The sequence below is a fragment of the Prionailurus bengalensis genome, chromosome A1 (assembly GCF_016509475.1).
Source record: "Prionailurus bengalensis isolate Pbe53 chromosome A1, Fcat_Pben_1.1_paternal_pri, whole genome shotgun sequence".
NCBI lineage: Eukaryota > Metazoa > Chordata > Mammalia > Carnivora > Felidae > Prionailurus > Prionailurus bengalensis.
The window spans coordinates 109,426,401-109,454,326 of record NC_057343.1 but is presented as its reverse complement, the minus strand read 5'-3'; the positions used below and the strand labels follow the sequence as shown (position 1 = coordinate 109,454,326).

General features: G+C 40.9%; 2 protein-coding genes and 1 long non-coding RNA gene across 6 annotated transcripts in view; all 3 read left to right on the top strand.

Annotated features, from left to right (window-relative positions):
- Positions 1–17,885, top strand: part of ACSL6 (acyl-CoA synthetase long chain family member 6) — a 60,328-nt gene extending 42,443 nt beyond the window's left edge. For all 4 annotated transcript variants that reach the window (XM_043587113.1, XM_043587105.1, XM_043587122.1 and 1 more), the window contains 6 exons: positions 266–354; positions 1,084–1,200; positions 4,175–4,318; positions 6,090–6,191; positions 7,116–7,187; positions 17,417–17,885. In XM_043587113.1, the coding sequence (XP_043443048.1) occupies positions 266–354; positions 1,084–1,200; positions 4,175–4,318; positions 6,090–6,191; positions 7,116–7,187; positions 17,417–17,554 (662 nt within the window). In that variant the 3' untranslated portion in view covers positions 17,555–17,885. The remainder of the gene's footprint in view (positions 1–265; positions 355–1,083; positions 1,201–4,174; positions 4,319–6,089; positions 6,192–7,115; positions 7,188–17,416) is intronic.
- Positions 17,886–23,378: 5,493 nt separating this feature from the next.
- Positions 23,379–24,751, top strand: LOC122487113. The gene is made up of 3 exons (XR_006298309.1): positions 23,379–23,567; positions 23,656–23,692; positions 24,023–24,751. It is a non-coding gene; the product is annotated as an uncharacterized LOC122487113 (long non-coding RNA).
- A 1-nt stretch (position 24,752) lies between these two features.
- The window catches only part of MEIKIN (meiotic kinetochore factor), an 80,770-nt gene continuing 77,596 nt past the window's right edge, over positions 24,753–27,926 (top strand). Inside the window, exons 1-4 of the mRNA XM_043587085.1 lie at positions 24,753–25,104; positions 25,243–25,330; positions 25,702–25,789; positions 27,414–27,474. Of these exons, the coding sequence (XP_043443020.1) occupies positions 24,972–25,104; positions 25,243–25,330; positions 25,702–25,789; positions 27,414–27,474 (370 nt within the window). The 5' untranslated portion in view covers positions 24,753–24,971. The remainder of the gene's footprint in view (positions 25,105–25,242; positions 25,331–25,701; positions 25,790–27,413; positions 27,475–27,926) is intronic.

The window sequence follows — 27,926 nt, the reverse complement described above, 5'->3', positions numbered from 1 at the left end:
CTCTGTACTGATAGCTCGGAGCCTGGAGCCTGCTTCGGATTCTGTGTTTCCCTCTATCTCTCTGCCCCTCCCCCACTCATAGTCTGTGTCCCCCTCTCTCTCTTAAAAATAAATAAAACATGTAAAATTAAATAAATAAAGATATATTGCTTTCCTTCCATAATTCCCCACTTTGACACTGGAGGGGTTCTACATGGCATGGAGCATCTTCAGTGCTGAAATGGATCTGAACACTGACAAATGCCATATTGCTTTGGTGTTGTAGGGCATGTAGGGGCACCTCTGCCCTGCAATCATATCAAGCTCGTCGATGTCGAGGAACTGAACTATTGGACCTACAAAGGAGAGGGAGAGGTAAACTTAGGAATTTAGCTGTGCATGTCTGTGGATGCCACATAGAGTGAGCGAAAGGGAATTATTTTTCTTTCACCTTACATGTAAAGTCACTTTAAATTACTGATTTATTTGACTCTGTTTAATTCAGCATTTCCTCTCCTATTTATGAAGCAACCAACCCCCAAGGTTGGGACTGGGCTGGTCTAAATCAAGACTTGAAATTCCCAAACTTTTTTTTTTTTAATTCATTTTTTTTTTTTCCTAACTGACTTGGCCTGTTACTATGTTTCTGTCCCAGCAGAAACAGTACCACTTGAAGCTAGGCCAGAAGGGGTAGGTAGTGCTGGCCTGTCCTTGTTTACCGTATGGGTGTAGATGAGAAAGCTGACTGCCTAGTCATGAAGAAGAGGGCTCAAGCATGTCTGGGGAATTAGCCAGTCATCAATACCTGAGGAGACCCCATCCAGTGTCACAAAGCAGCATATGCTAAAGGGAGGGAGGGAAGGAGGCCTGGGATGGCCAGGACAGGGAGAAGAGATGGCAAGGACAGAAGATGGTGTTTAAGAGAAGCAGGAGACAGGTGACAATCTGCTGGTAGCTGCTACTGTCCTCTCTCTCGGCCACTGCATTCTCCGCAGTGCATTTCCTGAGGAATAGGATACCTTATTCTATGTGTGTCTCACACCAGCCTCCCTTCAGGACCCCTCATGCTGTGGGCTGACAGAAACCTGGTGTTTGTCCCCACAGATATGTGTGAGAGGACCAAATGTGTTCAAAGGTTACTTGAAAGATCCAGACAGGACAAAAGAGGCCCTGGACAGTGACGGCTGGCTTCATACTGGGGACATTGGGAAATGGCTGCCGGTGCGTATGTTTGCAACCATGGCTCCTCATAGATGCTGGTGGTGCGAGGGTGTGTAATCTAGTTCACTTCAGAGGCAAAAGTCTTCTCCTTACCTGCCCTGACAATTAGCCATTCAGGAACTGAATTAGCCATTCGAGGATTGGGAGGTTCTTCCTTACCTTGCCCCCAAAAGTTTTCTTGTCCATCCTCCTGATAAAGGGGATAGAGATCTTTATGGGAGGGTAGAGCTGGAGTTTAAGATCCACTCCCTACCTTATCTCTTTCTCTGATACAGATCAGACAGTGCTGTGGAATCCAGTGGGTGGAGTGCAAGACACAGGGAGTTCATAGCCCTGGGAGGTCTGAGAAAGGCAGGGCCCAGGAGCCCACAGATGCTGGCCCCTAGCCAAGAGGTTGCACCGAGCAGTAAGAAAAGCTTGGAACTGGGTGGGAGGGTATCTGAGTTCCTTTGGCTCCGTCAGCAGTTGCTCTGAGGCCTTTTCCCGAAGTCTCATCCCTCTCTGGGGCCACAGACTTTTTTGTGGAGTAAAAGAGTAAGGCTACATGACATTCTTTGGCTGTGACGCAGCCAGACCCAGTTGTTGGGCCTCATTCTGGCATTTGTAAAGTGGGGATAATGACACTGCTTACCTCTACGGTTGTTGTGAGGAACAAATGAGTTACACCTGCAGAGCAGTTAATACAATGCCTGGTGCATGGGACATATTTAGATAAAAACTGTGACCAGGAAAAGGCTCTGTCACTGGAACCAAGAGCCTCTCCCCTGATGCAGCCCACCCCACAAATATCCCCTGTGTCTTTGGGAAGTTGCTAAGGTTTAGGGTGGCCATTCAGAAACGAGTTTGTTGGGCACATGAATGATGCTGAGCCCTGCAGTGGTCCTCTGGGCTGGTGAGCCGATTTGTCCCTGCTTGAATTGAGAAACCCTCATTCCTGTAGCAGACATGGAAGTGTACCGTATATGTACCCTGGGCCAGGGACTCTGCTCAGAGGAAAGATGCATTTTTAGACAGTTCACAGGCCAATATGATGGACATAAGCTGAGGGCCATGTTCACCTGGGGAGAGGCAGAGGAGGACAAGCACCTGCTGGAGTCTTCGGATGTGAGTCATGTTCTGAGGAGAGAGGAGAGAGTGAGGGCAGTCAGAGCAGAAGTAAGAGCGCATGCTGAGTAGAGAGACACTGGAGGTGTGAGGTAGGTGATTCTAACTGAGGCCCCCCCAGGTGTGGAGGAGGGGGCCCAGAGAGGCAGCAGCGTCCTGCAGGCCGGCTAAGGGGGGATTGTCCCATCAGCTCAGGAAGCTTGGGCTCAGGGCCCCTCACTTACAAAGGTAACTTCCAAGCCTCTGCCCTTCGTTTCACCTTATTTTTCTGAAAGAAGGAGGACCCTCAAGTATGGAAACTGCTTGAAGCTCCACAGAACCTTGGATCTGCTCCTGACTCCCTATAATTTCGATGCAACCACCCACCTTGCAGGGTGTTATAAGAAGCAAGTAAACTAATTCATGTGGAGACCTAGTGTTGTGATTCCACTAAGAGCCTAAGACAGCAGGCAGGCGGTCTGGAGGAGTCCATTTTTTAAAAATTATTATTGTTTTGAAATAGTATTAGATTAAAGAAAAGAGATAAACTTCTGATGCAGAAAGACTTAATTCAAATCCTGGTTTCCCTACTTTCAAGCTGTGTGACTTTGGAGGAATTAACTAACCTCTCTCATCCTCACTTTCATCATCTGTAAAATGGAGGTGATGACAACCAGCTGAGGGGATGCCAGGAGGGCCAAAGAAACCAGTATAGGGAGAGTGCCTAAGGTCCAGCCTGGGTTTTGAACGACACAGAATCGGTTGGCTTTTTCTTTTCTGGAGAGATTGCTCTGCTTTGGCTAATCAAACAGATAGAGGGGAGGGACAGAGTGTATGCAGAAGCCTGGCCAGGAAGTGGTTTTGATGGGAGAAGGAGGGGGTGTGAGAGGGATTTATGATTGAGGACAATGAGCCTGACTGTTAGAAATCCCAGGAGAGGCAAATAGCAAGGCCATCTCCCAAGTTTGGCGCATGGGAGCTGGGACAGGCATGAGGAAGACAGAGATGGGTTTCCTTAGTGGCCTGTTTGTAACGTGCAGGGCAAACGGTCTGGTTTCTGAAGCATTCTGAGTGTTAGGTTCTGGGCCTGCAATTCAGTGAAGAAGTTTGGCTGGATGGTTAGGCAGAAGTGAGAATGGCCAATGAATGAAGAAATAAATGGCGGTTATTTCAAGTAATATTGTCAGTGGAGGTAAGGAGGGTTGAGCCAAGGAAAGAGACCCACCTCTTCACCTGAGAAACTCAAAGAGGTTGAATAGAGTCAGTGAGGTGGGGGGAAGAGGGGTTCTAGAAGCCAGGGCCACAAGCACTCACTGACCAAGGGGTGGCCTGCCTGCTGCAGAGGCCCTGGAATGGTGAGGACTCCTGATGCATCTTGTCTGTCAGGTAGGAGCCTCTACCAGGCTGTGCTGTATGCTGGGCAAGGGAGAGGCCACTCTTTGGGAGTAGAAGCAGTAACTGGGCAGAGAAGCCTAGGCTTTGTTTGAAGGAGTGAATTTGAAGATGGTGGTGAGAAAAGGGACAGTTGGAGCAAGGGCCTGGGTGAGAGGGGAGCCAGGATACAGGTAGATGGGCCTCCTGAGGACGGGACACCTGTTGTTGGGCATGAGGGTGGCAGGCATGGGAACAGAGAGTTGGGGGAGGGAGGTAAGTGCTGAGGGTGGGCACTCAGGGTCCAGCAGATCTTGAAAAGCATCAACCTGTGGTGCAGGGTGGCCCTCTCCAGCCACACAGGGGACATGTAAGAGCAGAGACCTCAGATGAAGGAGCAGATCCAGGTGGGGTTTGCAGGGTGGGGTAGGACAGGGGTGAGGGGCTATGGCACCATTGAGTCAGGGGTTTAGGCTCAAGAATGCTATCTTTTCACGAAGCTGTTTGTCCAACTCCACAGGCAGGAACTCTTAAAATTATTGATCGGAAAAAGCACATATTTAAACTTGCTCAGGGCGAATATATTGCACCCGAGAAGATTGAGAACATCTACATACGGAGTGAGCCTGTGGCACAAATCTTTGTTCACGGGAACAGCTTAAAGGTGAGTCTCCTGTGCTTCAGCCCTTCCGTGTGTACTGGGCCTGCTGAAAAATCTAGAGTTATTTGGGAATAATTTCATAAATCTTTGGTACTTGATTACAGTGGTAAACATTAATTTCCAGTCAGACACTGATATTCTCCTACGTATTAGATCATGAGAGAAAATTCTTTTTTTAAAAAAAAATAAATGTTTATTCATTTTTGAGAGAGAGAGCATGAGCTGGAGAGAGGCAGAGAAATGTGAGATCATGACCTGAACTGAAGTCATATGCTGAACTGACTGAGCCACACAGGTGCCCCATAATTGCTTTTTTAAGATGCTTATTTATTTATTTTGAGAGTGAGAGATCAGGGGAAGGGCAAAGAGGGAAAGAGAAATCCAAGCAGGCTTTTCGCTGTCAGTGCAGAGCCCAACATGGGGCTCCATCCCATGAACCACAAGATCATGACCTGAGCTGAAATCAACAGTTGGTTGATTAACCAACTGAGATACCCAAGTGCCCTGAGAGAAAATTGCTTTTAAATGAGAAATCTTACTTGCTTATAGTTTGATAAATTGCAATTAGGTAAATAAGTTGCTTGAAATAGTAGTAATGAACATTCCCATTACTTTTAACTTAGGCTCCACCTACTTCCAAGAGGGATTTTGAGGTAAGATGCCAAAGCAGGATTCAGGGTTTCTGCTGTTTAGATTTTGAAATATGCAAATGAACTTTACAGACAAATGGGTACAGTATTGCAAATAATGGTAATGATGATAACATAGCTTAATATATTGGTTCAGTATATTAAACTATTATGTTAACATAGTTTGGGATTAAATTATTTGCAGAAGATTTATATTTATTCTCCTTTCAGCATCATTTACACTTGAAGTCAGCAAGATCACTGTGAACATATTCTGTGCTATCATTGCATTTATATAAACAACTATTATTAAATTATTTTTTAAGACAATGCCCTTAAAAATTAAAATGGAATTCTTCATGACTGGGGACCATATCAATAAAACATTTTCAAACTGGTGAGAAACCCTGAGAAGTACATGTTTTTTGGTTCATAGAATTTTTTGAATGGCATCCTAAAGGTGTTCTCATTTAAGATGAGCATGAAATGATCTCATGGTTCATGAATTCAAGCTTTGCATTAGTCTCTGTGCTGACAGCATGGAGCCCCCTTGAGATTCTCTCTCTCCTCTCTCTCTGCCCCTCCACTGTTCTCTCTCTCTCTTTCTCTCTCCCTCTCAAAAAAAAAAAGAAAAAAGATTGGCATGAGAATCAGATACATGTAGGTCTAACTTTACTGATTCTTAATCACATTAAGCTTATCCTTTATTAACTTTTTAAAAAAAAACTTAAGTGGGGCACCTGGGTGGCTCAGTCAGTTGGGCATCAGACTTCAATTCAGGTCATGAAGTCACAGTTAGTGAGTTCAAGACCCACATCAGGCTCTCTGGTGTCAGCTCACAACCAGCTTTGACTCCTCTCTCTCCCCAGTCTCTCTCTGTCCCTCTCCCTCCCGGTCCCCCCAGCTCTCTCTCTCTCTAAATAAACATTAAAAAGAAAAAATTTTTTAAAAGGTAAGGAAATATATCAGAAAATAGTCAAGATGTGTGTTGTTTTGATGGAAATGTATCATAACATAAGGATGCACTTATTTTTAGAAAAGGGTGGAATCTGAGAATACCAAGAGATTATTTTTAATGCTGGACCACAAATAACCACTTTGAAAGCATTTGTAATGACTGTGTTTTCCTTTGGTTGGGATTGCAGGCCTATTTGGTGGGCATTGTTGTGCCTGACCCTGAAGTCATGCCCTCTTGGGCTCAGAAGAGAGGAATTGAAGGGTCATATGCAGAGCTCTGTGCAAATAAGGTCTGTACCTTGGCTGCTGGACCTCTTATGTTACTGTATAACGGGAGGACAGAAACACAGGAAAGCAGTGGATTTTGAACATGTAGGGAAATTTCTGACTTGACTTTATAAATGGTAGAAATCCTAAACTAGAGGTTCATCTTTTCATTATTGTTGTTGAAAAAAATGCAGATTTCTTCTTAGAGAGTTGGATAAGCTGTTGAATTTTAGAGCTGGGAGACATCCCAGGAGGCTTGTCCCACCCTGCCATTTTGCAGCTTGCAGGAGAGTCCAGAGAGAGAGGGGGTTTACCAGAGGCCACACAGTTGATAGAGCTGCTTAGCAGCAGTATCCAGTGTGACTGTAGGCCTTCTAACTCATTGGCCTTGCTCTCTCCAAATGTGAGGTGGCTTTTGTGTGCACTGGGCTTAGTCAGTCATGGAATTGAAAAAGTAACTCAGTTCTTCCTGCTTAGAGCTTTACCACTCACATCTTCCCGAAGCCTCTTGGGCACATGTAAGGTCCTAGAGAAGAGATCCCTGTGCTCTGAGATCTCTGTGCTCTGGCTCAGCATCATCTCCTCCAGGCTCATGGCCCATTTTTCAGCAGCATCCATTGATCCTAGTGCTCCCACTGGGTCCTGGGCTCTTCTGGCGGTGACAGGATCCCTGGGACTCAGTAGGCTGAACAAAGAGCCGCCTTAAAAAATGGATGGTCCCCTAGTCTGTTCATGGCCACTCCTCTGGCTGTGCCTGGCAGTTACTTGCCTGATGAGAGGTGGTGGCCGTGTGTGGCCTGGAGCATCAGCCCCAGTGAGGGGGGTGGGGATTGGGGTGGGTGTTGGCACAACCATCAGCTGCATTTTGCTCAAAACTCGTTGTTTCCTGTACCTCCATTTTGAAATGTGTTTTTGCCTTGTAATTTTTCCTATATGGTTCAATTCAGGAGCTGAAAAAAGCCATTTTGGAAGATATGGTGAGGTTAGGAAAAGAGAGTGGACTCCATTCGTTCGAACAGGTAACTATTACCTTCCCCATACCTTGTTATAGCCCTTTGTGCAGTGACAAAGATTAAACCAGCCCATGGTGACCCTGACCTAGATTCTCCACCCTCCATGCTGCAGCCCGTGGGCAGGCTATGTACCGACAGACCCCTGAAGGCCTGTTCCACGCCAACTCTGTGGAAGCCTCTATCCTGAGCTAAAATAGGTCATATGAGACTGCACTTGCTGTCCTCCTGATCACAGGCATTGGTAAAGCTGAAATATTACCCTCACTGTCACTAGCCGAGTATGTGCACACATGATTGGCCTGTCTCCACGCTGCCTGCAATACTTAAGACCCGAGTTCTTATTTTTATTTTTATGGAGACTGTCTTCTTGCCTGTGGCAGGCAAACTTAGTTGTTAGGCCATTGGAAAGATCATGTTTCTTGGTCCCATGATCTATCAGCCCAGCATGTCTACCACAAAGGGGAGGAAACATAGAATATGCTGGGAGATGAGACAACAAGCAATACTCTAAGACTCTGTCTTTGCAGGTTTGGGGTTCTTACTGTAACTGAGTTCCTAAACAATGCAAGCTTGGTCCTACTCACCTACACCATTTATACATCCTCTCTAGTCAAAAAATCTAAAGAGAAAAATTTGTCAAGTAGAGAAATATTAATATTCTGAATTTTAAAAAAATTTCCAGGATGTCTTTAACATAATCATTTTTTTTAAATTTTTTTTTCAACGTTTATTTATTTTTGGGGGGACAGAGAGAGACAGAGCATGAACGGGGGAGGGGCAGAGAGAGAGGGAGACACAGAATCAGAAGCAGGCTCCAGGCTCTGAGCCATCAGCCCAGAGCCCGACGCGGGGCTCGAACTCACAGACCGCGAGATCGTGACCTGGCTGAAGTCGGACGCTTAACCGACTGCGCCACCCAGGCGCCCCTAACATAATCATTTTTTAATAAAATTATATTTCTCCAATAGGGTTCCCAAATACAGTGTTAGGGATCTGGATGGGTTGTGAGAATTTGGAGTTTTGTATGTTCATTTTAATGAAAACCTGAAAACATTTTTAAGTCAGTTTCCAATATAAAACTCTAATGGCAAGTATTTGCAATCAAAAACCATTTCTGCAGAATAAGACTTTAATTTCTTAAGTTTCAAACTGATGAAATCTAAGCGTAGTTTCAGAATTGTTTTCTTTTGAAATGGATCTTTATATAAATCAAGTTTGAGAAACACTCCTTACCCTCATCTGTCAGTATCTAAGGTATAAAAGGTTTGTATGAATAAATAAATCTTCATTAAAAAAATATATAAAATCGGAGGCACTCAGGCAAGGTATTTCTGGCATAATTATTTCAATTTCTAAATTTGCTAGGATAGACTTCCGTGTCCTTCCATTAAGGGGAGCTGTGTGACTGGATCATATGATGATGTAGAGCAGGGGCCACATATGGGTGGTCCACAACCCATTTGTTCTGGGCCTACGTGTTGGTCTGAATGGGGAGCTATAAGGGCCCTGGGGATGCACCGCCTAAGGGGATTAGTTCTGGCCACTACCTTTGTGATTTCCGAGGCCAGCACGCCCCCTGCTGGGCTTGGGATGCATGACCTGCCCCAGGATTTGAGAGTCTTAACAGTTAGATTCTTATTCATGGATTGTCAACTCTTAAGATTATGCTGAAAGGGGACCTTTGGTTAGGTTTCAGATGTTAACCATTGCTCAAATTAGAGCTTTACTGAGAGGAGATGTGTTCTTGTCTTCCCATATTCCTTAAGCAGTTTCTGCTTTAATAATCTGCCCTCACCATGGTAACTTCAAATACAGGGAAGTCATGTGGGTATCCCAAAGGCCTGAGTTTTATTGCCAACAGTGTCACCTCTTCATTTTCTCTGTCCTCCTTCTCCTCTTTGTCTGTGTGCATCTTCCCCTCCACAACCAGTGCGTAACCTCAGCTGACCACAGGAGAGCAAAAACCAGGCCTTCATGCCTGAGGAGAGTGTGTGCTCCCAGTTGTGTTCCAAAGATCAGTATAAATTCTTTCAGTTAATCTACGATTCACTGTCAGCTTGTCCTTTTCCTTTTTCCTCAAAAATGAGTGATCAGTTAAGGCTTAACACTAATTTTTTTGAAAACCACACAAATAGACAACCAAGCCTAAGGCTTAAATCATTCACCAAAAGCTTTAGGAGTTCAGGCTTACTGGGCAGGGTTGATCTGAATTAACATTTGAATTAGATTAAAAATTAATGTAATTTAATTTTCAAAAACAATTCCTAGAATGAGACCAATTATTATTAATTTAAGGAGATCTTTGGAAGATATATTTTAATGAGTGGATAGGAAACATTTAAAATAACTCTATCAGTAATTAAAAATGTAGGTGCCTGGGAAGTTTCTGAGCACATCTAACAATGATATAACCATTTTATTAACACTTATATGCCTTATGAGTTTGTATAGATGATGCAAAGTAAACTTTGACACTTGATAGATTTTCCAAATTCTGGTGTTTTCACTATCATTCAAAATATGTTATTGTATTTCCTGTCACCGAAATGAATACTTACCTAACCAATTTGACTTTAAATCAGGAAAAAAAATTGAATTGAGCATTTCCCTAATTAATTTTTTTTTACTTTATCTCTTCTGTCCTAAATTATTCACTCTGTGTTTATTATCTCCAAGCAATATTATGTGTTTCATTCACTAATACCATTTAAAAGCTTGGGGCGCCTGGGTGGCTCAGTTGGCTAAGCGTCCGACTTCGGCTCAGGTCACGATCTCACAGCCCATGAGTTCGAGCCCCGCGTCAGGCTCTGGGCTGATGGCTCAGAGCCTGGAGCCTGCTTCCGATTCTGTGTCTCCCTCTCTCTCTGCCCTTCCCCCGTTCATGCTCTGTCTCTCTGTGTCTCAAAAATAAATAAACGTTAAAAAAAAATTTTTTTTTAAAAAGCTTAAATACCATGTTTCTTCAAAATTATGGGAAGTTTTGTGCTTTAATGAGTTGGCACAAATTGACGCTTTTGAAGTATTTTATTCCAGTACAATATTTAAATGTTACAGTATTTCTAAATGTTAAAAAACCCTATAGAATCACTTTTCAGTGACAAGAGTGTAGTTTCAGAAAGGAAGCTAACATTAAGCATCTCCTTCCTTCCTTAAGAAAAATTTTGCTTATTACAAATTGGAAAATGAGTTTCATGTTGTGTTAGGCATAAAGGGAGAGCAAATCCCTTTACAAATCAACAGTTTGGTTTTATTAGAAAATATGTAATTATTTATAGAAAATGAAAATTTGTTTTATCATTTATCATTAAAATTTTTTTAATGTTTATTTATATTTGAAAGAGAGAGACAGAGTGACAGAGCCTGAGTGGGGAGGGGCAGAGAGAGAGGGAGACATAGAATCCGAAGCAGGCTCCAAGCCCCAAGCTGTCAGCACAGAGCCCGACGTGGGGCTCGAACCCATGAACTGTGAGATCATGACCTGAGCTGAAGTTGGATACTTAACCGACTGAGCCACCCAGGTGCCCCTTATCATTGGTTTGCTTCTAAAAAATACTATACATTTGGGACCCACAGTTAAGGTTAGTATTAGTTAAAAAACTGATTTGACCCATTTTTTCCCCACTTAACTGACTGGACTTTTAGTCACTCAGGCAGTCTGTGTCGGTATTTTCATGGAAGAATTAAAATAGACCCAGAGCTGCAGGTCAGACTGGAGCAGGAACTGGCAACCTGGCAGCAAGCCCCTAATCTACTAACTAAGGGAGTTAAAGGTGAGTCAGGTGCCACATCCCTTGGCTTCCTGCAAGGCTGTATTTAGTGATATTCCCTGTCCTCAAACAGAGGGAGTATCACCAAATACTATTTTGTAGGGAGCCACACCGAACTGCAGATGCCCCCATCATCCTCTAGGTTTGCTGGCAAATCTACCTGTTGATTCAGTCCTTCGTTCCTAAGATAATGTTTTCTTTTATAGTCTATATAGCATCTAAATAGCTTTAGGTAGCTCTCCCTGTGTAATTCATCTGCCCTGTACTTTATTGTTTGTAGCTTCTGCTTGTCATTGCTAGATTTTCAAAGGTGCTCACCCCAAGTCCCTGTACTGAACATGCACTCTTGTCCCAATTACACAGTGTTCTCCATGTTGGTTTTAGGAGCTAAGATGAGCTGAAACCCAGGCTCCAGGGACACGGCAGATATCATATCTTGGCATTTGCTTCTCCTTTTACCATTGTATTATTAATTTCATTTACAAAAGAAGGTGAATAGATCATTTGCACTTACCAAAAGTCTTTACATGATGCCATTTCTATCAGAAGAGAACTTCAAAAAAAAAAAAAAAAGGAAATTAGCATTGTCAGTTTTCAGCTTTTCATCTTATGACAGTGAACATGAGTTACTAAGTTAAATCACAGTATCTAAGATTAAAGTATGATTTAGATTGTGTTCCTATTTTCTTCAAGTTAATTACTTTTGTTGTCAAATGGTGATTTCCAAACTTCTGTAAGTAGCAGAGCTTAGATGGCATCTTATCTGAAAGTGAAGCTTGCACCAAACATAGATCAGTGGTAGCTCTGATGGGGTTGGGGCTTGAACGAGAGCCTTTCTCCTCCCTGCCCCCCAACCCAACCACTTCCCTTAATCCCACCTCCACCCCACCTCCACCCACCTCTGCCTCTCTCCAGCTACATCCCCCCCCACCCCAGCTGCACCTACCTCCACCTCTGCACCACCCCAAGCAGTGACCTCCACAGGAGCCCTACTTCTCAGTGTACTGTGTCTGAAAATGTCTCCTTTGGGACCTGTTTCCAGGGAATTTGGAGTCCTCTGGAATGGTTTCTGTTTAATAAAAACAAATTGGGGGGGGGGGGGAGTATATCCAGAGGGTACAAAACATGGCAGACCTGTTTCTTCCCAAATCTTTGCTTCTTTGAATATCAGGAACACTGAGACAGTTTTCCAACAGACATTTTTTACAAGAGCCATTACTAATCTTGAAGCATGTGAGAAGACCCCTTTTTAGCCAACAGCCTCAGATTTCCAGCTATTTATATTGGATATGCAAGTAGAGATCCTTTCAGTATGTGAAGTGAAGTGGAGGCAGCTACCAAAAAAGCTCGCTCTAGTGTTGGCCTAACACCCCCTCCTCACCTTTCCCTACATACACAAATCCCTTCAAATGCTATTCTTTTCATAGCAAAAGTGAATCCTTCATTTGGACAAATGTCTAAAAACAAAGTGAATCTGACTTGTTAATGCTGTGCTCATTTGAAAACTTTCACATTTTTGAATTATAAGCCTGGGTTTAAAAATGCCAGAATTTGTTAGAATGTTTCTTTAAGGATTTTTCCAGACATTGGAAATATAGCCATTTTAGGATTCTTCTTTGTATATTGAGTTTTTGATCTGAATAACCAATGAACATAATGCAGAGATTTCTGAGCAAAGAATTCTTTGCCATCTCAACATGCCCACCTCCCAGGACACAAGACTGTTAACATCAGAAGTTTTGAAAACAGTCATTGACATATTGAACATCTTGCAACTATTTGCATCCTCTGATTTTTTTCAATTTTTTAAATTGTGGTAAAGCATGTATAACTTAAAATTTACCATCCTAACCATTTTCAAGTGCACAGTCTAGTGGTATTAGGTGTATTTGTAATGTACAATCATCACCACCATCCATCTCCATAACTCTTTTCATTTTATAAAACTGAAACTCTGTATCCATTAAACAGTAACTTTTAGTCCCCCCACCCCACTCCAGCCTCTGGCAACCACCATTTTACTTTCTGTCTCTATGACTTTGACTACTCTAAGTACTTCATGTAAATGGAATCATAATATATTTATCTTTTTGTGACTGGCTTCTTTCACTTAGCATAATGTCCTCAAGGTTCATCCATGTTGTAGCATGGGTCAGAATTACCTTCCCATTTAGAGAGAACAATATTCCATTGTATGCATATAATCACATTTCGCTTATCCATTCATCTGTCAGTGGACATTTGGGTTGCTTCCATGTTTTAGCTACTGTGAACAATGCTGCTATGAACATGGATGTACAAATAATTCTTTCCAGATCTTGCTTTCAATTCTTTTGGGTATATACCCAGAAGAGGAATTGCTGGGTCATATGATAATTCTATTTTTAATTTTTTGAGGAACTGCCATATTGCTTTTCCACAGTGGCTGCACCATTTAATGTTCCCATCAACAGTGCACAAGGGTTTAGATTTCTTCACATCCTCGCCAACACTTGTGTCATTTTCTGTTTTTTGGATAATAGCTATTCTAATGGGTGGGAAGTGGTTCATAAATTGATTTTTGAAATAAGTCATTTCCTGATTGTGTCCACTGATCTTATTAGCAGATTTTTTTAGTGTTTATTTTTTATTTTTGAGAGAGAGAGAACAGGGGAAGGGCAGAGAGAGAAGGGGACAGAAGATCTGAAGTGGGCTCTGTGTTGACAGCAGAAAGTCCTATGGGGGGCTTGAACCCACGAACTGTGAGATCATGACTTCAGCCGAAGTTGGACACTTAACTGACTGAGCAACCCAGGCACCTTGATTCTATTAACACTTCTTATATGGACAGTAGCATCTGAAAGAGTGCCCTCTCGTTTTTGTTCTCCTGCCTTTTGTAACCTGCACTCCAGTATCCAAAAACCACGTGGTTTTCCCAGAAGCATTTCAGACTTGAACATGAACATTTGATCTTCCCTCCCCCAAAGCATGTTTCCGTTCCTCCAGTTTCTCTGCTCAAGCAGAAACCTAGAACCATTCTTACTTTTATTATCTCTCTTTCTTTACCACTTACCCACACAAATTCTAAGTCCTGTCCTTTCCAGCCCCCAAATTCATTTCCATCTCCACAGCCAACTGTTATAGCTCAAATCACCATCAGTCTTGCCTCTTGGCTGGTCTTCCAGCTTCCATTTTTACCTCAGTTCAATCTATTCTTAGCAGAGTACTCTTTCCAAAGAGCCATTCTGTTTCTTGTTGCTTAAAAATTGTTTAAAGAATCATGTCCAAACTCCCTACTTTGGTCCTTTATAATTTGGCCCCAGTCTACCTCTCCAGCCCCATTGCTTTCTTCTTCTTCATCTATACCATATGCTTCAGCCTACACTTATAATGCCCTGAAAGTGCTTTGGCACATGTTGCTTCTACCTAGAGCACCCTCCTCTCCTCAGGTCATATAGCAACCACTCCTCCTTCTCCTTGCTGTCTTCATCAGCCTGAAGCTGACTTATCATACAGAGTTCAACTCAGGCATCTTTTTTCTTTTTTTCTTTTTTTTTTAAGTTTATTTATTTATTTTGAGAGGGGGCATGCGAGGGGTGGGGAGGAGAGGGGAGGGAGAGAGAGAGAATCCCAAGTAGGCTCCACACTTTCAGCATAGAGCCCAATGTGGGGTGTGAACCCACAAACTGTGAGATCATGACCTGAGCTGAATCCAAGAGTTGGATGCTTAACCGACTGACTCACCCAGGTGCCCCAGGCATCTCTTTTCAATGAACCCTTCCCGAGCCTGGGTTAGGTGTTATATCAGAAATGAATTCAGCTCTAACAGAAACACATAGTGTCTTAAACACATAGAGTGTTTTTTTTTTTTTTTCTCACATAAGATGTCCGAAGGTAGACAGTCCAAGGAAGGTACAGGTCCTCAAAGACCTAGGCTCTACTATCTTTCCACTCTTCATTCTTAGTATGTTGGCTTATCACAAGGGCACTGTTATAGCTTTGGACATTGTCCATATTCAAGGAAGGAAAAAAGAACAATGGGTGGAGAAATCTATGTCTGAACCTTATATTAGGAAAGCAAAAACTTTCCTTTATCACTAGCCAAAAATGGATCTCATGGCTATCCCCTAGCTGCAAGGATAGCTGGGAAATCAGAGAACAAGATTGCCCTGGTAGACATAGACATAGTTTTGGTTTCATTAGCATGGAAGAAGTCAGGAGTGGGTATTGGCAAAGCAACTGATTCTGCCTGCAAAAGGTGACCCTCTCTGGGCTTGCCCCTGTGGTAGCAATGTCATACTGCAGCATCTGTCATTAGATTGTAAATCTATGAGGGCAGGGACTGTGTCTTGTTATTCTTTGTATCCCTGTTGCCTGACACATATCTGACACATAGGAGTTGCTTGATAAATACCAAATACATAAAACAATAAATGAATGTGTATGTGTATTTAATACATAGGTTTTGAATTAATATTCTAAATGTCTATGACAGTTGACTATTGAACAACATGAGTTTCAACTGGAGGGGTCCACTTGGATGTGGTTCCATATATATATATATGTATATAGTTCAGTAACTATAAATGTATTTTCTCTTCCTTATGATTTTATTTATAACATTTTCTCTAGCTTACTTTATTGTAAAAACACAGTATATAATACGTACAGCATACAAAATATGTGTTAACCAACTGTTTATGTTATAGGTAAGTCTTCTAGTCAATAGTAGGTTATTAGTAGTTAAGTTTTGGGGAGTCAAAAGTTATATATGAAATTTCAGTTGTGCAGGCGGTCAGCTTCCCTAACCCTGTTTTGTTGTTCAAGGGTCAATTGCACATACCAATGGAGTAGTTAGGACTTGGTGCACTTCTTACTGGTGCTACCTGGGCTTCTCTGCCAGAGGATTCTGAGAAAATACTTATTTCAGCTTCAAAATTGCATTTTAGACTTTGAATAACATGCAGGACAAAATGGCATGAATGTTTAGCAAATGGTATCTGTAGTCATATTGTGTCTCTGTGCCTCAGGTTCATGACAGTTTTATTTTTTCAAAAATGTAATAAAAATTGTTATTAAGAAGTCTATTACAGCAATCCATAACCCTGTTTGCTATTTAGTGATATGGACCTATTATCTCAACAAAAATCATTTAATTTAGACAATTGTCAGTCCGGACACGATTTCCAGTATCACTCAAGGATTCAGCTCAAGCCCATATGATAAAATTCTCATGAAACTGTCAGAGACCCTTTCAGATAGAACCCCACGTGGGAGGAGTCAGCCCAGGCCCTCCTACATTAGTTCATCTGTCTCTGGTCAATTCATCACTGCAAAGGGACTTTGCATGAGGGGGCCTAGGATCTGCCTCATAGAAATAGGAAGTGTGAATGCTAAACCTGACCTGTACATTCCTCCTTCCGGTAGATATAAAATTCCATGGTGAGACTTTTTTTTTTTAACAGACTCATCATGTACCCTCAAACTTTATATTCCTGCTCTGAATTGCAATACCATCCATGTACCCATTCAAATCAGAAACCCAGGGGTCATTGAGGCTGCCTCCCTCTTTACTACCTCTTGTCCATGGAATGGGTCTTAGAACTGCTTACTTGTCTCTGTCTCTGCCCTGAATCTAAGTGTAGGTGCTTATCTGGTCCCCCATGGATTGGCCAGATCCCTCAGATTGGTTTCCCTGTTTCTAATCTTCATGTTCTCAAAGAACATTTTCACATTTCTCTTGGCGAGATCTTTCTAAAATGTGTATTTAGCCATGCCACTGCCCTGTATGAAAACCTTAAGTGCCTTCTTACAGACTCCAGCATAAAGTTTGAGCTCCTCTGTAAATTGTTGCATTAACCACTTCAGCTTCATCTCTTACCCCTTTACCTCCTACTTCATGTATCTACACCAAAAAACCACTTGGATTTCCATTCGCATGTTCTGTCTTTTCTCATTCCCACAGCTTTGTTCTTGGAGTTGTCTCTGCCTAGAATGCCCTCCATTACCCACCTCTCCTCCTTTGCTGGTTAACTCTTACTCATCTTTTAACACTCATCTAATTTGGGAAGGCTTCCCTGGCTGCTCCTCCTTTTCCCCTACCATCACTGCCTTAGGCGCCTCCTGTCACTGTGCATACCACGCTGTCTGATAATTGCCCGGTGTGTCTGCTCTGCCGAAGCTAGTGTGCACCCGCTGAGGGCAGGGGCAGTCATGATTCTTCTTTGTGTCCTCAGTGCCTGGGTGCACAGAATAAGCACCCAGCTCATTTCTGTTGACTGGCTAAATGAAGGAGTAGGAAGCGAGAAAAGGTGGCTTGCAGACATGTTAAATAGGCTGAAATGTTACTAACCTAACTTTGACTTTTAAAAAGAGCATAGTGTTTTAATATCAATATATCTATTCTTGTATGCCTGTTACTTTTATCATGTGTACTATAAATGCTATGTTATATTCCTGATAAAGACATATTCTGCATTTGGTTTTTAGGTTAAAGCCATTCACATCCACTCTGACATGTTCTCAGTTCAGAATGGCTTGCTGACACCAACATTAAAGGCTAAGAGACCTGAGCTGAGAGAGTACTTCAAAAAACAAATAGAAGAGCTTTACTCAATCTCCATGTGAAGTTCAAGGAAAGTTCTTCTCAGTATAATGGACTGTGTAGCAATATTATAGTTACTCTTGAAAGTAATGAATCAGAATGATGCAGCTGAAAATGAATAAGCACGTGATCTTATGACCATGCCTTTTCCTGTCCCAAGAGGTCTTTAACAATATTTTCTCTATCATCACTGAGTACACTTTATTTTTATTAAAATGATATTGTAACAAGCTGCTAAAAATATCACAAATGGCAATGTAAAAATCAAGACTTTTCTCAAGGACTGTGTACCACTAAAAGTAATATATTCTCAATGTTCACAGAACTCTTATTAAACATAAAGGAAAAACATAACTGATATACTGTACTTCATTATTTGTGGAATAGTAACCTGATATAGCAAATATCTAAGCAATGTGGACTACCTCATTAGTAACTGATTGTCAAAATCACAGTTAAATCAGACTTAAAAAATTAAAATTAGGTGTACAGAATCACGCTAAAACAAGATATAATGCACATTCTACATAAATTCAGATTCTTTATACATGACAATTCTTATTGATGTGAACAAGTTTTCCCTGTCATTTTTACTTTTATGCATGAAAAATGCGATTTCAGATACTATTGAAACAAATGTTATATTTATATAACATTTTACAAAGATCTTTCAACATATTTTCTCATTTATTAAGCTCATTAAAATATTCAGGAACTACTTAGAGACAAATGTACAGCTACTTCAAGGATAAAATGTGTATATCCATGGACTTCTTACCACATGAATTCTAAAAGATGTCTGTTGACTCTACAATGAATGGACCTTTGGGGAAGACTTGGGAAAAGAAACCCAGAATTATTTCTCAAGATAGACAGCAATTAATGTACCTATATTCCTTGCTGGGCTCTTCAGGCCTCCCATTCATAGTATGTCCAGGCCAGGCCTGGGAAACCAAATATGGCTGTAATCCTGAACAAGGGGAGGAAGGGATGTTATTTCCAAAGAAAACAGTTTTTCAACAACTTAATTTTGAAGAATCTCTTCAAAACACCGCTATGAAAGTTTTTAAATCCATCATAGATGAATATCTCATAGGGCATAATTCCATTCAAAAAATCTTTAAATGCTTTTAAGATTAACCATGGAAACCTCCTTTTTTTTGCATTATGTATTTAGACACTCCTTGCACCCAAGTACCAACAATTTCTTATAATTAAAACCCAGCATGGACAGCAGTTAGGTTCCAAGCTACAGACTGTGCTTCTGAAGAAGGAACCATCCCTAGGCAAGTGTTTTCTTCTATAGAGACAGGACTCTGAAAGCAGACATGGGGAAAGCGTTCACAGTCCAGAAGTTCCTTTCCCCTGGAGCAAATCCAAGCTGTAAATAAATGCTATTGGTTAAAAAACTGCATCATCACATGGGCCTACTGGATGAATCTGTATCAGTGATTATATACACTTATATTTCAGTATTGGCAAAAGTGGATCACACCTTCATCTGATGCGTTTATCCAATTCTTTACACATTCCTTTGGCATATTTCTGTCCGCAGATCCTCTACTTACACTTACAAATCTGACTTTTAGTATATGAGCTAGTTCCATGCATATTCCTTCTTAAAGGCATTTCTGAATAAATAAATTCTAAAAATTTCCAAGGCCATATCTACATAGCATTAATTTTTTATATTTAATGTTTGACTAAAAGAGAAAATCATTATCTGAATTAGATATTCATACTCTTTTAAAATAAGGCAAGTAGCTTCACATCTTGAAGAAAATGAAGCTGACTCCCATTGTCCTTCCACTCAAAAAAATTTCAGTTTTCTCTTATTTTCAAAAGGATTTTGGACAATATAACATAAGCAACTAATGTAACACTTATTTTGGTTGTATTTTTACCTCATAGTAGTTAAATATGATTGATTATGGACAGGTAAAGATCTCTTGTTTTTCTCACTTTAAAGATCTTGTGTTTCTTCTGGCCTTCCTGATCTGTGTGTAAAGCATCACACTTGGGCCAATAAATAGGTTACAGCAAATGTGCTGAGAAAAGTAAACAGTGGGCCCTAAATATACTGCAGGTACATTTATCTATTCCTCTGTTTAACTCCACTGAATTTTTGAATAAAGAAGAAATAAAACAAGATGTGTTAATGGAAAATCCCTCTTGCTTCAGATTCCCCAACTTTATTTTGGGGGGAAAATTTTTGTATTTCTCTTTAACCAATATAGGAAAAGGCTATGTACTTAAGATGTGCACATTTGTAGTGGACATCAGATCCGACAGAAATCTAGAGACATAACAGATGAATTATTTTTTAAAAAATCATGTTCCTAAATGTTTGGCCTTTTATGTTTTTCTTTCAAATATACATTATTAATGTAATTAGGAATATAAATCAGTAATTTTCACATTTTAGAAGCCAATCCTGTGTATATTTTCAAATAGAATATACACCTTTTTTTTTCTTTTGCCATAAAAGACATCTTTATATTGTATTATGATTCCCCCCAGGTGAGAGAGGAAACTCTGACCAGGTGTGGCACGGAGGCCTAGTTCCACATTTATTAGGGACTCACAGACTCAGAAGTTCAAGGAATAAACATACTATGTCTCCCTCATATGAGCAAGTTAACCTTTCATTCTACATTTGAGTAAAACTGCAAGCATGAGGAAAATAGAACTTTCCACTGCAATTTTTATAGTCAGGTAATGTTTTAGCAACTCGAAGTTTGCACTTAATTAGGTTGTATTACCCATCTAAGAACTGATAATCTTTTATTTTTTCTGCAGTAAAGAAAATGGATTATTCTTCTTTTTCCAAATGTGTAAAGCACAAAGTTGATATAGTTATTTAGGATACAAAATACTATGAGATGAATGTAAACAATGGAAAACTGTATTTTTTGCATGAAAACAGACTACTTACAAACTTGCTTAATATCTCAGGAGAAAAAAGAATGAATAATCATATATAAAATTGATAAATTATATGTTGAGCTAAGTTGCTATATTTTTTTGCCTGTTTTTTTTTATTTTAAGGAAGCATAAACATGAAAAGAAAATGATCCTGATAATTTGAATTGTCTCTCAAGTATGCTGCACAGTCCTTTCTGTGATTCTACAATTAACTGCAGTTAAGAATGAGATTAGCATTCAAGTGAGGACAAAGCCCTAAATGAGAAATTCTTGAGTTAGAACAATGAATGGTTATAACCCAGAGGCAATAGATAAATACTTGGAATATAAGCAATTCTAAACCTTGTCCCAAACTGAAAAGGTTCTGATGAGGTGATGGTGGCTTTTAGACATTTCATTTGACTGATTAATTTTCCTTCTAAGTCATTGCAACAATTGCACGGGGTGGGGAAAAGGGGTATTTTTTGAAGAATTGCTTATTCTACATTAAATTTTTAAAACTTGAGGAAATTAAAATATTACCTTTTAAATATGCATACAAGTATCTTAACTGTAATTATCTTTTTAGTTGCTTTGTTATAATAGCATGCCTATCAAATATAAAATGCATTTATGAAAACTTTTGTAAAAAATAAAGATTTTTTCGTTTCTCAAAGTTGCTTATAATTACTATTTTATATATTTATACAGCACAGTCCCCTGATGTTAGTATATTAGTAATTATTGATCATAGAGCTTATGGTAAACATTATATCAAACTTTACCACTAGTCAGCATACTCTGCACTCTCCGTAAGTGTCCCCAAACTCCAAAGATTTACAGTCCTCCCCCACTCCTGAGGTGCTCCTTTTCTTTGTGCATTTTCTGTTACCAAGTGTTTCCTGGATTTAAATGTGTACTGAATTTAAATCATTTTTATACTTTTAAAAGAACAACTGTATTCAAATTTTCCATTGTGATGCCCCTGAAACAGTATTTCCATGTTTTTTACCCATATACAAGCTAATGGTTATACTTTCTTAAGATGGTACATTCTGCCATGCCTAAAGTTATGCAGATTCTGCCTTCTCTGTATATTTGCTATTATCTATTCCTCCGTTCTAATGGCTATTAGTATAGTTCAGGCCATTCTCATCTCTTGTCTGGAATATTACTGTTCTTTCTTAATTAGTTTTCCTGTTTCTACCCCCAGCTTCTTTAAATGTCACCATCCACATTTTAGTCAGTGTGATCTTTCTAAATTGAAAATCTGGTCATGCCACTCTCCTGCTTAATATTCCTTCCATGACTTCCCAGTTTCCAGGATAAAGTTCAGACTCCCTGGTTCAGCACACAAGGCGTAGCATCTCTACTCCTGCGCTTCCTCCATTGGAGCCTTGGTTCCAGTCATATCAACTACTTTATGTAGTGCCCTAAAAGCATCATGCTTTTCTGTGCCTCCATGTGGCACATATGGTCCCACTTTCATGGAATGCCATAGCCTTTAATAGCTCTGCTAACTGCCACCACGCAGCTCTTAGAACAGCTCAGTTATCCTTTTATCTGAGAAGATTCCCTCTGCCCCACTCCCACTCACGCTGTGAGTTGCTTGAGGTTATAGCCCCAGTGCAGAAGGACTAGCCCATACAGGATGCTCAAGAAATAGCCACTGAATGAAAAATCCCCTTGGCTGTTTTTCATGTGTTGCATAGCATTAAGATCACAACACCTGAAGATACATTTCCTCTGTCACTGTGGTTTTGTACAGTCTGGTCAAGTAAGCAGAAATAAACTGGTTTCCAGTTAGACCCTGAAAATTGTGGTTAGTAACACAAACAGAACTGCTCAGTGAGTCACTCCAAAAGAAAACAGAGAAGGATTGCCTCTGGGCTCCAGGGAATGCTAAAACCACAAAAGAGCTACTTAAAAGAAAACAACAACAAAAAAAACTTCTTCAGAAATCTCTTCAAAATTTGGAATTTGTTTTACCATGGAAGTTAGTTTCTCCATAACTGTTCCAAACCTAGTCAAACCCATCGTGTGACCCATTGTGTGAACTGAAACACTGCTAGCAGAATTCTGAGTCTAGATATGGGAGGAGTACAAAGGGAAACGGGAGAAGTTCAATTTAACTTGATGATTGCTTGCACTGGCATTTGTGTATCTGGGGATAGAATGAGGAGATACAGAGAGATAATTGAATTGAGACGTCTCTGCCCATCCTTTTGTATGGGACACATCTCCTTCCCTTTTATAGGCTGGCACTGGGTGAAGCTTTAAACAGACCAAGTGTGTAGGGCACCTAGGTGGCTCAGTTAAGTGTCTGACCTAGGCTCAGGTCATGATCTCACAGTTTGTGAGTTTGAGCCCCACGTCAGGCTCTGTGCTGACAGCTCAGAGCCTGGAACCTGCTTTGGATTCTGCGTCTCCCTCTCTCTCTGCCCCTCACCTGTTTGCTCGCTTGCTCTTTCTCTCTCTCTCTCTCTCGCTCTCTCTCCAAAATAAACAAAACATTAAAAAAAATTTTTTTAAACAGACCAAGTGTGTCTATAGTATCTTTCATCCCCTTGCAACTGAGGGCTTCAAACTCCTTTCCTTGCTCCCCCGACCCCTTTCCCAGCCATGTGTTAGGAAGAACAGGGCCATGACAATCACACTAGCCAAATGCCAGGAGACTCATGCCACCTATGCCAATCATCTGTCATAACGAGCCTCCCTAACCTGTAGTTTCCTCAGCTGCAAAATGAGGGGTAAATTAGATCATCTTCAAGGACCCCTTTTGGCTCAAGAAATCATTCCAAAGGTTATTTCCAGTTTTGAAACCCTATGCATTAACTTCCATAAACCTTTACTTGATGGCATTTCAGTAAATGGAGATCAGTATAGCGAGACAATTAAGGAATAGGGACACCAAAGCACAGATCAGCTTTTGCTTTAAGCTCTTTTCCTGTTTCATTGTTTCTTCCCTTTCTAGGTATAAGGCATGGAAAGATCCATACCTCCCACAAGTCATTTAAGAACTCCGAGTTTTTTTCACAACAGCCTCCAAAGAGAGAGAGGAGAGCCTGGAGATCTGACTTGTAAACTAGAGACTGCTTGTCAGCATGTTATGGATGTGACCAAAGAAAGGAGGTTGAAATATGATAATTGCTTTGTGTTGCAACAAGACTTTGAGATCCTAGACTGAAGGACCATTTCTAACACACTTCTGTATCCCCAGGACCTACCAGAATGCCTAACACAGACTAAGGTGCTAAGTAAGTATTGATTCAGTGACTCAAAACAGTATATCTAACTAGGTAGGAATTCCTACCTTCTGTTCTTTATAAAGCTAAGTTTTAATAATTAATTGTATATTAAATCAATTGTTGTGACTTTCTATGAGCAAATTTTAAATTTTAAAAAGTTCAGAGGAATTTAATTAGGAAAACATTGTGGCTATATGTGTGCTATAGTCATACATACAATATTGGAACATCACAAGTCTTTGAGTTTTTGTAATTTTATATCTACAAATGCATTTTTTAATGTGAAATGTCATTTTAAAAATATGAAGATGGTTATTATATGCACAATATGCTTATCAGATGCAGCCAGGTGGTTCAACCAGGATGTATGGAGAGAGGGAAGTCATTCCTACGTTCCTGCAATGAGGCAGAGCAAACAAGCTGAGCCCCAGGACACTAGGAGGTAAGAAATTCTCTACCTTGACCATAAAGCTGCCCAGATGTCCAGGAGATAGCTCCTGGATGGGGCGAAGGGATTCTTCTTATCCTTAAGAAGAAATCTCCTGGAAGCAAGGTCTTTGAATGCTAACTCTCAAATGCCATGGCTCCCCAATAAACTGGTGGCCCCGGAACTGAGGTTGATTGCTCAGGAGGATATTCTCTGCTGGTAATGTGCTTTGGTTGCTGTCTGACTTTCCCTGCACTGAGTCAGGCTGACCACCGCACTCCGCCCCCCCCCCCCCCAAAACTCCCTATGTTCGGAGACCTAAAACATTACTGAGGCATTAATGCAATGTTGATAATGAGATGGGCTAAGCCATCGGTAGCACGCACGTGATGAGCTCAACACATTAAGGGAAAAATAAAAAGCAAAGGTTGCAACCACCCGTAAGATTAAAAGGCTTTTTCCCATAAGCTTCTCTTCAAGTGTGAGATGAGACAGCCAGCGCCACTGGACCTGCAACCACGCGGGCCTACCGCCAAATACCCGGACGCCGCACCTCCAGGGGGGCGGGGCGGCCTTCACGTCACTCCGTTTCCCAGAAGCCAGCGCACGGCTTGGACGAGATAAAAAAAAAAAAAAAAAAAAAAAGGCGGGAGCGAGGCGGCTGCTCCAGTCAGTCCAGTGTAGCAGTTGGTTTCGTGGGCTGTTGGCTTTTCTCCGCCCAGCTCTTGTCATACTGCTCCGCAGGCAGCTTCTGTGCGTGGACGCTGAGGCACTCAGACCCTAGCTTGCTTCCTCCGGAAGGCGACGAGAGAGGCTGTGGAGGGCCAAGAGGCCCCTAAGGCCTCGGGGGGTAGGGTGGCAATGTGGTCGCTACGGGTGTATACCCGCAAGAAGCGGGCTGGCCAGAGGCTCAACCTAACCCCGACGCCGGAGCTAGGCCCCACCGTGAAGGCGGAGGCCCCTCCAGGTCCAGACAGAAGGCACTCTGCGCACTGTAAGCCCGGGTGGGCAAGCCTGGCACTCGGGGTCGGCAAACGCGAAGGGCGGGGGCGGCTAGGCCTCGGCCCAGGGAAACCCGAGGCCGGCAAACGGGCCTCAGGGCTTCTCCCTGAACTATGCCGCCCTCTTTTAGGCCTGAAAGGAGAAGCGCCCTGTTTGCCGAAGATCTCAGAGAAAGCCGAGTGGAGTGGGCGGGGAGTTAGCCGCTCTAGGCCGCCGAGGTGCGTAGCCACTAGTGCCAAGCCCATGCCTCTGGCCCCCCTCAAAATTTTCATCCTCATTTTCTGCCAATAGCTAACTTCTCCTTCCGAGAGTCAACGAAGAAAATAGGTGGAATACTGTGATTTCGCTCCTCCCACAACATAGGCCCAGAAGTTTTTAAAGAGCAGTTTTGCCAAGTTACGTAAAAGCAAGTGAGCTCAAATCTAAAGAAAGCATTCGCACCATCAGTTGGGTATTGGTACAATTAACCCACTGGGGTCTTTTTCTTAATGGCGTCCCCACATGGCCTTTCAGATTCTGAACAGTATGAACAGAGACGTGGAAAGCCAAGTCCAGACCGTGCAAACTAATTGCGTTGTTTGTTTGTTAGCACTCAGTTAAGAGTTATAGGACAGAAAAGCCTGCGTGGAAATAGCACTAGTGAAGAGCCCTGGGATGAGAAGATTGCTCCATTGAGTGTATGTATATTTCTCGTACGGACCTTGGGTAAACTTACAGCGGAGACCAGCGGTAACTGATGCACCTGCAGATTAAAATGTAGTATAGTCTTTAATAGAGAATACATGGCTTCGTAGCATTTTTATAAACGCTGGTGTTTTCTCTTTAGACAGGGCCTTGAATTTCTGATTCTGGTGGATTCATAGCCACATTTTTTATTTTTAATTTCCCTTGACAAAATTTTGAGAAATGCCCATTACTGAGTATATGCAAGTTTTTCTTAGTAACTCCCTTATGTTGAGGAGCACTTAAAAGCATTTCAAAGTCATTTTCATGTTTTCTTTTTGACTTTCCATTAACAACTAGAAACAGTGTTCGTTACCATTAGTATATTATATAATTTCTTGACCTACTGTAGTTAATATGGATTCTGTACAGTATTTTAAAGATACATAGCAGTAGTTTGGAGAAACTCAGATTTTAAAAATTGCTTGTGACTCATCTACCATTAGCATTAAATAGTCATGTTCCAGTGCTTTAGCTTACATATATCTCTAAAACATGTGTTTTGGGGGTGGGCAGTTTCAACAAAGGCATTTTTTTAAAGGATTTTACCCCAGATTTTAACACTGTTAAGTGTTCGTTGTAGATGATCCAGACTATGCCAAAAAAACAAGTGTTTAAAAAGTTTCTTCTACTTTTTATATATTTTTTCTACATTCCTTTTTTTCTGTGCCTTTTTTTAAATTTAAAAGTTGTTGTCTGATTGTATATTGCTCTAACATTAAGTGGTCTCTAAAAATATGATTTTTAGTGTCTGCATAGTGCTTTGTCTTATAGATATACTGTAATTTGTATGACTTTTTCCTGTGGTTGGAGGATTGAAATTGTTTCCAAGGTTTTGCCATCTTAGATATCAATGGGCATTCTACCACAGAAGTTTTTTGTGTACACTCAAATTGTCACTCTAAGATAAAAAATTTTGCAGTGGGTCAAGGGTTGAATCATTTTTAATTCATGTTGGGCAGTTGGCACCATTTTATCTGATAATTTGAAAACACATATATTTGATAGATGAAAAGTAACATGTTATCTGATTTTCCATTTCTCTGAATACTAGTAAAATTGATACTTTTTTTCTCATTTTTTTGGCTATCTGTGTTTCTTTTTTGGTGAAATGTTTATTCATTATATGTTGAAGGGAGTTACACTTTTATACACATATATAACAAATACTTTTATATTTGCCTTTAATTGTATTTCTCATATTTTATTTAGACTTATCAGTCTTTTGATTTATTTTGCCTTCCTATCTAGAGAAAGAAAAACTTTTCCTACCTAGGTGGTCAGAAGAATGTTCACCTTCTAGGTGCTGGTTTAACCTACAGTAGTTAGTTGACTAGTATATTGCTGACTCTGTAGATGTGCCCACATTATTATATTTCAGTATTTATTTTTAGATTTAATATTAAGTATCAGATTACATCTGTGATCAGGAAACTGAAAGAATGTATTATACATATGAAGCTGATACACAAAGTTCAGTTTTTCGTTTCAAAGTAACCAAATCAATGTGATATAATAAAATATAAAAATATTCAGTCTCATAGTTTGTGCTATACCTTTAATTCTTATTTCACTTAGGAGTCAATGACTGATGACCTCCAGGTTGACAGTAGTTCATCGAGTAGTGAGCTAGTATCAGGTAAGACTGCCAGATATGAACTCTCTCAACTTTCTTTCTTCTGAACATAAGCATCCATTTGTATTTTTGTTTCATCTTCCCATCTTAGTGGAAGAGGTATCTTTCTCCTAGTCCAAGGTGAATCCGTCTGCCTGTGCAATGGACCTCATCCTCATAGCTTTCAAGTACACACCAGGAAATTAAAATTGTTATAAATGCTGCAAAAGAGATTGATTTGAATGTAACAAATTGAGTTTAGCTGGAGAGATTAGGGAAAGCTTCTATGAAGGAACAGCAATTGAATTGCGTTTGGAAGAAAAGGAGAAATTAGCTATGCAAAGAGGTGAGTTAAGAGCCACCCAGGCAGAGGGAATAGCAAAGACCGTAATTTGGGATTAAGCCTTACGTGTTCAATGAACTGAAAGAAGTCCAGTGTGGTTGTCGGTCAGAAAGGAGGGGTAAATGCAATATTA